This window comes from Rhinatrema bivittatum, chromosome 2 (genome assembly GCF_901001135.1).
Source record: "Rhinatrema bivittatum chromosome 2, aRhiBiv1.1, whole genome shotgun sequence".
NCBI lineage: Eukaryota > Metazoa > Chordata > Amphibia > Gymnophiona > Rhinatrematidae > Rhinatrema > Rhinatrema bivittatum.
This window is the reverse complement of record NC_042616.1, coordinates 719,114,478-719,127,951: the sequence shown is the minus strand read 5'-3', so window position 1 is coordinate 719,127,951 and position 13,474 is coordinate 719,114,478. Positions and strand designations below refer to the sequence as shown.

The window sequence follows — 13,474 nt, the reverse complement described above, 5'->3', positions numbered from 1 at the left end:
CGATACTCTGTCCTCATTTGGATTTCAGGACTCTGCCCTGTCTTGATTCTCTTCTTACTTCTCCCATCCCACTTTGAGTGTTTCCTCTGGCGGATCCTCCTCTACTGCTATCCCACTATCAACTGGTGTGCCTCAGGGTTCTGTCCTGGGTCCTCCTCTCTTCTCTTTTTATACTAATTCCGTTGATACTCTAATTTTCTCTTAAGAAGTTCAATACCATCTTTATGCTGATCATTCCCAGATTTACCTCTCTACATCAGAAATGTCCTTAAGGAATCCAGTCCCAGACTCAGCTTAATGAGGCAGCGGGACATTGCTGCCTTGATGTCCCGCTGCCTCATTAAACTCAACATGGCCAAGACAGAGCTCCTTATCTTTTCCCCCAAGCCCACTTCCCCTCTTTTTCCTTTCTCTAATTCTGGGAATAATACTGTAATCCTCCAATTCCAATCAGCCTGTAACCTCAGAGGCATCTTTGATTCCTCTCTCTCCTTCTCTACACACATCCAAAACACTGCTAAAATGTGCCATTTCTTTCTCTATAATATCACTGATATCAGTTCCTTCCTTTCTGAGCATGTTACCAGAATCCTTATTCAAGCTCTCAACACAGCCTGTTTAGACTATTGCAACCTGCTCCTCATAAGTCTCCCTCTGAACAATCTCTCTCCACTCAAATCTATCCAAAATTCAGTTGCGCAACTTATCATTCGCCAAAGTCACTACACCCATAATATCACTCTTCTAAAGTCACTACATTGGCTCCCTATCCCTATCTGTTCTTGCATACAGTTCTAGCTCCTCTTACTCATCTACAAGAGCCTTCACTCTGTAGTTCGTAATTTCCTCTCTTCTGTCTCCCTACATCCATCCTTATGAATGCTATTCATCAGGCAAGTCACTCCTATATAAGCTCTTCTCCTCGTCTTCCAATTCCCAACCATGTGCTTTCCACTTGGCTGCACCATGTGCTTGGAATAGACTTCCTGCCCCTCCTTTGCCTTATTTAAATCCCGTCTAAAAGTCCCCTTTTTTGAGGATGCTTTAAAATCTTAACCTGATTCTCCCACTTACAACCTCATTTAATTTTTAACCATTGTTTTAATAAATGAAATTCCCAAAGTCTCTTTTCGTCTGTGTGTTTGTCTTGATTAGACTGTAAGCACTGCTGAGCAGACACTGTCTCTCATATGTTTTTTGTACAGTGCTGTGTATGGTGAGTAGCACTATAGAAATATTAAGTTATAGCAGTAGAAGTAGAAGTTGTCATCTGGAAAACCAAATATCCAAAAGGTCCTGGGATACTGCAATGTGCTGTAGCAGATTAGAAGGTCCTGGAGATCTTTTTATACCATCAATTTCCATATTTCTATGTGAAAGTAATTTTCATATGGTGCACAGGATAATAAAACTTTCTATAAGCCACATATTACCTCACATTTTTTTTGGGAACAGCAGTTTCCTTCTACTACTCTTGGGCTTCCAGTTCAACTGGAACTAGGACCAGCATCTTGTACCACGAGCCTTCGCTCATAGTTATCTAGGGGTTTTTTCAGTTCTATTTTATATTGTCTCCCAATCATTGCAGTGATGCTTCTCGTCTAAAGGCCATGTCCCAGAACCATGCAATCATGGGCCCTGGAATCTGGACACCAGATGTTGCTGTACGATAACTAGGACACCTTTTTCCCAGGGGCTGTCACTGCTGCCTCCACAGCATCCCCATCCTCAGCCGGGAATCAAATTCAGGTCCTTCCGCATGGCAATGCACTGCACTGCCACTTCGTTTCCAGGTCATCCTGTCACCTCGCATGTTTTTTTCTTATTCAGCAGTATTTTAATCCATGGCATGTAATATCTGATCTTGCTAATGATGCAAGTAAGTCTTTTCATTATCACCTTGCATTTCCAAAATTACTAATGACAGTCGCTCACATAATGAGTTGTGATAAACAGTATGCTTTCCTCCTCCTTGCAGAAGCGGCTGAAGAAAATGAACACAATAAGGAGTAATTTTCAAAAGGATTTACTTGTGTAAATCCTTTTGAAAATGTACTATTGTAGCTATTTTCAAAAGCCATTTACCTGCGTAAAGTTCACTTACATGTAAATATCTTGTGGACAATTCAATGACATATATTGTAGCTATTTTCAAAAGCCCATTTAGACTGTAAAACCTATTTTTAAGCATGTAAATGCTTTTGAAAATCAGGCTAAATGTATTTTAGGAGGTCCACATTCAGCCACTGGTGGTTAGCAAAGTTATCCAGAAAAACATATCCTCCTAACATTGCAGGTATATTCAGCAAGTATGCTGCTGAATATCCTCAGCTATCTTAAGGGTAGCTGCATAAGTTTATCAGGCTAACTTTCGGACTGCTCTTTGGCAGTTCTAAACTCATCTGGCTATGCTACCTGAAAGTGTATCTGGCTAATTTAGTTGGATAGCTGGCTCCACCTCCAAGCTAGCTGAATAACATTTTATGCAGATAAAAAACTATCCGGCTATCTCAGGGCCAGTCAGTGTGGTGGGATTTTCAATTTAGCCAGAAAATGGTGCTGAGTAGGGACCTCTAGGTGTGTTTTCAACCAAACCTAACTTGTGTAACTATATTCCTTTTTCTTACCTACTGATAGGTTGACACAATAATCAAATGTAAAAAATCAGTGATAATTAGTTGACTGATAATTCATTTGTTTGTAATCCACCACATTTCATATCATGTTGGTTGCAGAGGTGAAAATTGTTCATTGTAGGTTTGCAACAAAAATTTGCAAAGTTCAAAGTTCCTCCTTCAAACAAATTGATCTTCTGAATTAATGAGTAAAAGTTTTTACTTTCAAGATAACTTTCACCTCTGCAAAGATATACAAAATTAGCAATAATCATCCGATGTTTCTGACACAATCATTACGAGAAATGTTAAATGCAGCTGGAACTTAACCATTCTTGAGCTACCATTGGAATCCTATCATCTCCATTATTTGGTGAGGCATGCAATTTAGATTTAGTTCTATAATGATACATACCTGTGTCCCATGGCTGTTAATATCTACAAAATCACTCCATTCAGTTGATGATTCATCTGCTGGCAGCATTTTTAGAAGGATGCTGGGTAGTAAGTCCTTGGTTTTGCAATCTGGGAAGCTGAAGATTTGATGATAAAGCTCATGATGCACCGAACACTCAGCTGGAATCTTCCTACAAAAAACTTCAAACTTTGGAGTGTCTGAAGTGAAACAAATATTAAAATGTTAAGTTCAGTTCAGAATGACAAAGATTTGCATCTTTATGCTGCTTCCCATTCACACAGGCTCCTAACGTGCAATGAACGTGTGCCTAATTTTTAATGAATTTTTGAAAAGAAACTACTTGGATAGTTTTGGTTTTTTTAATTTTCCTAATACATCACTATTTTTGTGGGCAAAGGAACTGGGGGGGGGGGGGCATGAGGGGAGAATGGGAAAGTGACAACTATATACATAAAAGTCAAAATACAATCATAAGTGCCTAGTTTGCTCCCTTGACCATAACACAGCACTGGGAATGCTTCTTTTTTATTCAGCTAAAAGTTTATATGTATTTTTAGCCACCAAGCGGGAGCATATTTTCACCCATAAGAATCCTGACCATAGATCCTTTTGAAAAATGCCCTTGTAGTCACTCCTAACAGAGGCAGCAAAATGCTTTTTTTGTTTCGGGGGGGAGCCAAGCCAGCTAAGTTCTTCCCTCCACCCCCCTCTCTGTCACCCTCCCCCACTCTCTCTTGCTGCTTCCCTAACCCCACTCCTCCTCTCTCTCTTCCCCACACACCCCTTTTCCCTTCCCCATCTCGCTTCACCACCCCATCTCTCTCTTATGACCCCGTTTCCTTTCTCCTATGTTGATCAGTAGCAAGGGGAGGAGAGCGGTGGTGCCTTGGCCCACCATCCTGCTCTCCTGTGCCACTTGGCCTGTCTGCTGCTTTGAATTGAATGGCTCTAGGGAGTCCAGGGCACTTCAAAGCAGCGGTCGGTCCCAAAGCTGCAGAGTGGAAGGCGTTGCTGAAGCACTGCTGCTCCCCACCTTCTCTCCTGCCACTGACCAGCTTCCCCCTGCCTGACCTGGCCCTGGATCTCTCACAGCGACTCTGCAGAAAGGGCCAGATTTTAGCCGGGCCATGGCCCCTGCAGCCCACCCAATTCCGATGTCTATGACTCCTAGGATCAATGGCCTAGAAGCACTTTTCTGGTACAGGGAAGCTTTCAAATGCAGAAAAGAGAAGGAAAATATTATCTAACTATAGTGTGTGAACATAGACAAGGAGACAAAAAGACTTGTCCAAGATCACTTATATTGCCAGCGGTGGCAGAGAAGGTTTGAACTTGTATTCTATGGCTTTTCCTGACTCGTTAGTATTCTATAAGACCCACAGTTTTCCCTCTTCTCTTATATCTATTATAATTTTCACTGCTGCGTGATAAATATCAGAATGTTAGCTATGTCTTTTTTTAATCTTGTCAGCTTACCTTCTTTTTTAATAGCAAGTTGGCTCCTGAAGGAAACCTGTTATCTGTTCCTTCTGAAGTTGTAGGTATCGAGGGATAATTCCTCCTTAATTCTTGACTGCTTTGTTAGAGAATTGTTCCTTTAATGCTTGCTGTTGCTATGTCAATTTTGTTATAGTTGTGCTCCCTCTATCCCAAAATATGGAGGACTTTTGTGTATTATGTGAAATTATTTATTTGCTTACTTGTTATCTTGCTTTTCTTTCTTTCACTTATATACACTTTACTTAAATTGTAAACTTCTTGGAATTTATATTAAAATTAATATATATTTAGAGACTTTTGTTTTCAGTTTTTATTTTATTTTGCCTGGGAATTTCAAGTGATAAAAATCAGTGGAAAGATTTTGTTAAAACATACAGAAAAAAAATCAGTGGAAGGTAATTTTTCCATTGTCTTTTTTTTTTTTATCACATTGAAATCTCCTGGAAAAATAAAATAAAAACTGAACTTATAGGTCTTATATCAAATAATTACACGAATAATATCAGTGATTCTCTGCTTCATTTCTTCTATTGCGGTTCAATATTCTTTCGCAAGCTAACTTTTGAAAATAATTTCCCACACATGCAAATCAGTTGTTCAATATTGTAAAGAAAATTTCTCCAAATGTACTCCAAAGTTAGTTGCAGACAATTTTATATTAATAAATCTTTGGGAGGAAATTGAGGAGACTTCTGACACACTGGGAAAAATAAGTTGGATTTTGAAGCCCAGCGCATGTAAAAATTGCCACTTACGTGCATGGCCGGGCCCTGCATGTGCCGCGCGCATTTTCAAAAGGGCCCAGTCGCGCGTAAGTGGTGATACACGCAAAAGTGCCGAGCCCTAAAAAAGGGGCGTGCCGGGGGGCATACCCCTTTTTTACTTTAAAAAACGTTCACTTCTGTGTAAGTCCAAAGGTCACTGCTAAATTTTGTCAGATGTACTTCTGCTAAACACTGGGGTAGATTTTAAAACATACATGCTGATTTTATAACATGTGTGTGCTGACGTGCGCATGCTATAAAATCCATTGGCCGCGTGCATGTGTGGGCGATGCAATGGGGCCTTCCCCAGTTCCCTAACCTCCTGCCTAACTTTCTTTCCCCTTCTCCTCTCCTCCCCACACCCTAAACCTAACCTACCTTTCACCATTTTTTAAACATTTTTTTACTTTCTGCTACTGTGCACCCTTCCCCGGGACAACGGCTAATGGCCACTGACCCAGCTGGTCTCCATCCCACCTCGCCCAGACCATGCCCCCCCCCCTCCCGGCACGCCCCTTTTTTAGGGCTCGACACTTGTGCGTGTATCACCACTTACGTGCGAATGGGCCCTTTTGAAAATGCACGCTGCACATGCAGGGCTTGGCCATGTGCGTAAGTGGCAATTTTTACATGCGCTGGGCTTTTAAAATCCGGCTTATTTTTCCCAGTGTGCATGTGTGGGAAATTATTTTCAAGAGTTAGCTTGCGGAAGACTATTGTACCGCAATAGAAGTAACGAAGCAGAGAATCACTGATATTATTAGCGTAATTATTTGATATAAGACCTATAAGTTCTGAAAATGAACATACCTTTTTCTTAGCCTGCTTGTAACAAAAAACAAGTCCTAGGATCAGATATATGAAAGAGCAGTTACTCAGAAGGCAAACTGCAGATAACAGAGGAAAATAGGAGACTAGCCTCTTGGCCACACCTAACTTCTTGCTGATGAGATAACAGACAGTTGGGGCCTTGAGAACACATGGGAGTGGCCCAGAGAAGAAACTAGAGCAAATGTCAGAAGAATTAAAAAGAGCAACATGAGACAAGCTGTTTGAAATCGGAGAAAAAATAGCTCAGAAGAATAACTTTGGACATTAATAGTGGTTAATGAAGTGCCTGGTGAGCTATTGCTGATTTCCCAGTGCACCGTGTTCCCAGATTTCCAAAAATATATCACATTGGGAACTGTGAGGGGAAGTATTTTTGTGTATATTTTCTTTAATGCAAACTCTAATCTTGTATGCTTTTATTTCTTATTCTTAGACTTATTTATAAGCATAGAAGTTTTATTTATAAGTGCATTGTGTAATCTGTGACAAAATAATCACCAATTTTCTTACCCACTACAGCGTTAGACCTATATTTTCTTATGCTCTGTTAAGTGCCCTTCAATATTGTGTTTTATCAAAAGCAGAAAAAATATCATTGCAATTTAGAATTGCTTAATATCACTCTGAAGAATTCTAGGTCTCTCTGTCAATATATTTTCCTGCAGGGTGACAATGATGTTTACCCTTGATTATTCAAATGGGTTTTTTTGCAGTTTATGCCTCAGTAAAGCAATATTTCCATGTGACAGATATTTTCACTGACTTGATAACTGCATTCACATCTTCGACATCTCATCAAATAGTTACCAATTATTTTGCAGAAATAACTGTTTTCCAGAAATGCTAAAGAACTCAAGAGTTACCCTCATTGTTCTGTGTTCTTGTTCTCTAAATATACATTCTGTGATGGTAGGTTTCAACAAATTCATACAAAATTCCAAGTTTTCTGAGGCTGCTCCAATGCTGCTATTGAGTTGCTCTCAGGTAGTAAACTATCGAGCAGTGCTGATACATCCAACCCCAGAATGTATCAGAAACAGAAGCTGTAGGCCAGAAACAAACCCAAACCCAACTCTCCTGATTTATATCAGTGCCCTCGTTTACTGCAAGTAATTAATCTTACTCTAAACACAAAAAACAAACATAAAAGATTCAAAACTTGTAATAATTATTCACTGAGTTAAATGCCCTCCCCTCTAGAGTTCCATATCGTTGCATTGCTAATCTTCATCTAAATGCTTATAGAGAAAGGAGAAATCATTCTAATCTTTCAGAGACTTATATTCAAAAGGTTTAAATACATCTCTCCCCCCCCACCCTCTGTTCAGATAACTTTTAGCTGAATAAATCATTACCCACCTAAATTAAAGGTAGTCCTAGGGGCTGGGCTTAAACTTACTATCAGTGCTATCCAGCTAGGTTTAGCCAAGTATATTTGTCCTCAGAGCAGGTCTAAAGTTACCCAAGTAGACTTACCTGGATAACTAACTTTCAATATATAGCCAGATAAGTGTATACAAAAAAATAACCCAAACCTGCAGGCCTGATCTCCCACCCCTCACCACCCTAAAAAATGTCTAACTTAGTAGGGCTAAGCACTCAACCCCCCCCCCCCTCTCTAGTCCCCAAAAGAGTTTAAAAAATGTTGTGTGCCTTTTGGCCTGAGGAGCCTCCCCTACCCCTTAAAATTCAGTAAATATATCAGGCTTCCAGGCCCCCTCCTCATGCACACCCTCCGCTCTCTTACCACAACTCCAAATTCAGCCCTCCTGCCCAATCCAGCACCCCCAAAATCCCCCATGCACCAGGAGTGTGGAACAATCATAGCATTTCTGGCAGCATTCAGCATTGCTTTGACAGCAACACTGATTGAGTAAACTAGCTAGCTGCCTCTGGGAACATTATGGTCTGTCTAATTTTGGGACTCATAGCTTAGGGCACAAGAACACTGCAATTCAGCAAGAGGTTTTAAAATTTAGTTTATTTTGGCTTTTTTTTAAAATGAGAGGCAAAGACAAGTGTTCTGGGAGATGCAATATGCCCTCTATCTATACCAACTAGCATCTCCGTGAATCTCTGCCATGCTCTGACTTATATAATCAAAATACAACATTCTCGAAGCTTCCAGAAAAGTGTAACCGCCCACAAACACATGATACTGTTTGTCATGACAATCTATCCTGTATAGGAAATGCTTGTGAGGACCTCCCTCAACTAAGAATTCTTCTAACCCTGTTTCTCCTCCCACTGTAAACAAGTTCCTGTATCATGCTGGCTTTTGATGCAAGTATTCTCTTCTTGTCTTCTGTTGTTCTTCTTTGTTTATTGTAAACACCTCACAGTCTGGGTCTTGAATAGAGCTTGGCACCAGGATTCATTCAAAACTGTCACCTCACAAGATCTCCTTTTCACATTGGTTTCTGTTGCATCTGCAAGATAAACGCTTGCATCCTGGACTCAGTTTCTCTGCATTGTGAAGTAAATACTGTCATTGATGCCTTCCTGGCCTATAATTATAGGCTTTGCAGGGTTTACCAGTTTCCCAAAATCTTCTGCATCCGTTGAATCTGTGATAGTCAGAAAGTCTCTCAAAGTTCATTCACCTCTGACAGGCCAGTACAGCAGAGGAGTCTGGGTATTCTTGGTTATCTTAATCAGACATATTCTTCAGGTCCCAGCATTGTAGGGGATTTTGGAGACACTAGGGAGCAGGAGGGTTCAGGTTTGGGCTGCAAGAGAGAGGAGGCTCCTTGGGCTTCTAGGTCTGCAACATGTTTTACATTTTTTGGGAGGGCTTGGAGAGAAGGGAGTTCTGGTCCTTTGCCCAAGTTACAGTTTTTGGAAGGGGTTTGGACGCTATACCTGACAGTTGTTTTTAAGGGGGAGGGGAATCGGGCCTGTAGGCTCACAAACCTTTTTTTTTTTTTTTTAGTTTTATGTATTCTTCCACTTAAGTGGCTATAAGTTGAATATAGCCAGTAAAGGCTAAAGTTATCCGGGTACACTCGGATAACTGCAGACCTGCTCTGAAGATGAAATGAATATTCAAATATAGCCATATAGGACTGAAAGTTATCTTGATATGTATAACCAAAAACTGCAGATGAGTGTATTCAGCGAGTGATTTCTCCCACTGAATATCCCCGACAAGTTATCCAGCTAACTTTAGCTGGATAACTTGTCTGTTCACCGCTTTTCTGAATATTGACCTTTCAAAGTTTTACAATTATAGCATTTCAGTAATAAAATCTTTACCTTTGATGTTTTCTTTCATAAGTAGTGTGACAGAGCATCTATTGTGGATGATTATTCGAGGGCTGGGGTCTTCAGTGAGGGTTAGATATGTAACTCCCAGATGTTCTTGATAAGTTAGTGTTAAAGCTCTTAAACAGAATAAAGAAGATTTTGATGTGTATAAAACATTTTGTTGGAATGTTACAGGCTTTAATTTCTGAGCTCTTCTTTTAATTTTCACAGACTGGATACAGAGACACATCCATTACAGACAAACATCTTCAGGGGGACAGCTGTGTTGATCTTGTATAGCAAAAAAGACAGGAGTTGAGGGGCACCTTATAGACTAACCAATTTATTAAAGCATGAGCTTTCGAGGACAGAGTCCACTTCGTCATGAATCTGACAAAGTGGACTCTATCCTCGAAAGTGCATGCTTTGTGTCTCTCTGTGGGGTGTCTGTCTCAGTATGAAGTAATTGGGCCTGTCTGTGCATGGGTCTCTGTGTTTGTCTGGGTATCTGTTTCATTCTGTGGTCTGAGTGTGGGGTGTCTCTACCTTGGTATGAGGTATCTCTTACTCTCTGTGTTTGTCCGGATAGGGGGTCTCTGCGTGTGTGTAAGCTTACACCTTTTGGAAACTTTAAAAGAAACAAATTGGGGGCTTTGAGCCACTGATTGGCGATGTAGCTACCTGGTAAATACACTTCACATATGTGTGTATGTATCTCTCTCTCTGTGTATCTCTCTCTCTCTCTCTCTCTATATATATGTAGTAACCCATCTTGTGGGGGGGGGGGGGGGAACCCAGCCAACTGTATAAATGGAAAGGGGGGCCATGGGTAAAAGGTTTTGCTCACCCCTGATCTAAGGAAGTGGTGTCTCTCACAGAGGGCCAACCTCAGGACCATAAGTGTCCTCATGGAGGAACAGATTTCCAATCACTCCCAGGAGGAGTAGTAAATGAATGAAGGAAGGAAGGAAGGAGAAGACCAGTGGCATCCCTCAGGTGTTACCACAACCATCTCTCAGAGATCATCAAAGGAGGAGAGGAGTACAAAGATATGACCCAGGAGAAAGAAGGAGAATAAGGAGAAACTACGGACAAGCTATGATAAATGAAACTTAAGACTAATAAATTGAAATATGGGAGAAATTCTATTCACCATCCTTTGGGAAGATGCAAAAAAACTACTCCAGTGTTTGGAAGGGATAAGGAATATATTAACTGGAGTTAATTTTCAAAAGAAAATCTAAATATAACATACTATCCTTCCAATTTTAAAAAGCCCATTCACCCACATTAAGGGGCGGATTTTAAGAGCCCTGCTCGCCGGTGCGCCTATGTTCAATAGGCCTACCGGCGCACGCAGACCCCGGGACTCGCGTAAGTCCCGGGGGTTTCCGAGGGGGGCGGGCCCGATCCGCGCGGCGTTTTCGGGGCGGGACGTAGCGTTTCGGGGGCGGGCCCGGGGGCGTGGTTATGGCCCGGGGCGGTCCAGGGGGCGTGGCCGCGCCCTCCGGACCCGCCCCCAGGTTGCGTCCCGGCGCGCTAGCGGCCCGCTGGCGCGCGGGGATTTACGTCTCCCTCCGGGAGGCGTAAATCCCCCGACAAAGGTAAGGGGGGGTTAGACAGGGCCAGGTGGGTGGGCTAGGTAGGGGAAGGGAGGGGAAAGTGAGGGGAGGGCAAAAGAAAGTTCCCTCCGAGGCCGCTCCGATTTCGGAGCGGCCTCGGAGGGAACGGAGATAGGCTGCGCGGCTTGGTGCGCGCCGGCTATACGGAATCGGTAGCCTTGCGCGCGCCGATCCAGGATTTTAGCGGCTACGCGCATATCTACTAAAATCAAGCGTACTTTTGTTTGCGCCTGATGCGCCAACAAAAGTACGCCAAATTGCGCTTTTTGAAAATCTACCCGTAAGAGCACTTAACACGGGTAAAACCAATTGCCAATTCAATTGGTTTCTTCCCTAGTGTTCCACAAACTGTTAAAAGCCTATTTGTTTTTAGAAGCTTTGGGGGTATAGTGCATTTTTAACTTTACTGTATAGTGCTTGCTCTGCTTTCTTATGATTTATGTTATGTTTTATGATGTTTTGAAATGTACTATTTTATAAGTGTGTATTGTAACCTGCTTAGCACAACTAGTTTGATATAAGCGGGAAATGAATGTTTTTAAATAAATACATACAGATATAGGTGAATTTTACATGACCAGTGCACGCCAAAGCTGGGAGATACATGAGTATGTCCGGCCGGCACTTGCTGCGCGGGTTTTAAAAGGCGCCCATGTACGTGCATATCGCCCTGTATGCGCTTAAGTGAGAAAGCCCAAATAGGGGTGGGGAAAGGCGTGGTCTCGGCAGGACAGGGGCATTCCAGGACTTTACCATGAAATGTGCACGTATTTACGCACACAAGCATGCACTAGTGGCTCCTGATGTGTAAATTTACTACTGCTATGTAAGCATTAAAATAAAAACATCTAGGCTAGTCAGCAGGGTTTTAAGGGTCAGAGCTAACAGGGGGAAAGGGAGACTATTTAACCAGGGGGGTTAGGAAGTCCTATCCCTTTGCCTGGGTGAACTGGGAACAAACTGGTGAAACTGGCAATGATGTGGATGTGTGCCTCTTAAAATCCACCCATTTACGTAGTGGAGGCAGGATTTGCGCTAACATGTGCACACATTCAGCCTATTTTATACCATGCACACATATATGTGCGCCCACACGGCTGTTTAAAATTTACCATCATATTGTATCAATTTTCAAAAGCATACAATACATGCTATTGAATTATCAATAAATGCACTTAATATAGGTAAAACCTAATGTGGGTAAATGTCAGGGTCTCAGTAAAAGAACAGAATATTCAGAGGCCTCGCTGTTCACTAAGCTTTACTGAGAGAAACAAAAGTCCATAGCATAGGCTTCCCTGGCGTACAACTGCAGGAGAACAATTAATGTTAAGTAAAGTTGTGGTTTCCTTTTTCTGGGTATCAAAGGAGAAAGAGATTCAATAAGGGTTAAAAATAGTCCAGTGCAGCCCTGCTCAGACCACAGCTTCACACTTGGGAAGGCCCTACTGGCTAACACTTAAAAAGAGCTGAGTAACCAGGGTGGGTCTATCTGTGGCCATTGAGCAGCTGGCTCAGCATGACCCAAACCATCATTCCTGGGAAAATGACAGTGTTACATGCTTCCCAATTCCCACAGGCAGCACAGCACGCATGCAGTGCTTCCACTCACCATCGCCATGGCCGGCAGTTCAAATCTCTGCCTCCCTTAACAGTAAATGGACTTTTGAAGAGTGCTACGATAGCAGGTTACACTTACATTTTCCACTGAAGATTACCCTGATTATTTGAAATTGGCTTTAACCATCAGATAAATTAGAGGGTCATTTATCAAATCACTTAGGGCATTATTGGGGGCGCTAGGGCCCTAACGCCTGCGATAACACTGTAATGTATGCGATAAATACCGCATCGCAAATTGCATGTGCAAATTTTTCATTTGTATTCAAGTGGGAGGGGTAAATGGAAATGAGGGGAGGAGTAAATGGAAATGAGCATCAGTTAATGTGGCGTGCAATCGAGTAACATATAGCAATACAAGTTTTAACGCCGGAAATAACTACACCTTTTCCCTGTGCGTTGTGCCTGCAATAGCTGTGCATTACCAGCCGAAAACGTTATCATCATGAATTGCAGTTCGGGAAGGGAGAGGGACAGGGAAGAAGGGAGAGGGGAGAGGAGAGAGAGCCTCTGTGGAGGCTCACTTATATCTGAACTTTTTATACCACTGTAAGAGGGGGTATTATGATTTTGAGGTGAGGTTTATGGGGAGAGTTGGGTTTTGGGGGGCACTTTTACATGATAAGCAAGGTAGAGAGAACATGGTACAAATCTACTCTTCTTTGGCCTTTCATCACTCCAAATCACATTAAATCTTCATTGATGGTAACTGTGCTGTTTGTATGTATGACAGTGCATGTAAAATTGCCACCCCACCCCACCCCCCCCCCACCATAACCAAACTCACCCCGAGTTACTAGTGCCCCCTCTTAACAGTGGTATAAATAGTTCAGATCTAAGTGAGCCTCTACAGAGTCT

General features: G+C 42.1%; 1 protein-coding gene across 1 annotated transcript in view; it reads right to left on the bottom strand.

Moving 5' to 3' along the window:
* Positions 1-13,474, bottom strand: part of VPS13B (vacuolar protein sorting 13 homolog B) — a 2,198,633-nt gene that overhangs the window by 65,034 nt on the left and 2,120,125 nt on the right. The window contains 2 exon segments of the mRNA XM_029587199.1: positions 3,031-3,230; positions 9,384-9,511. Of these exon segments, the coding sequence (XP_029443059.1) occupies positions 3,031-3,230; positions 9,384-9,511 (328 nt within the window).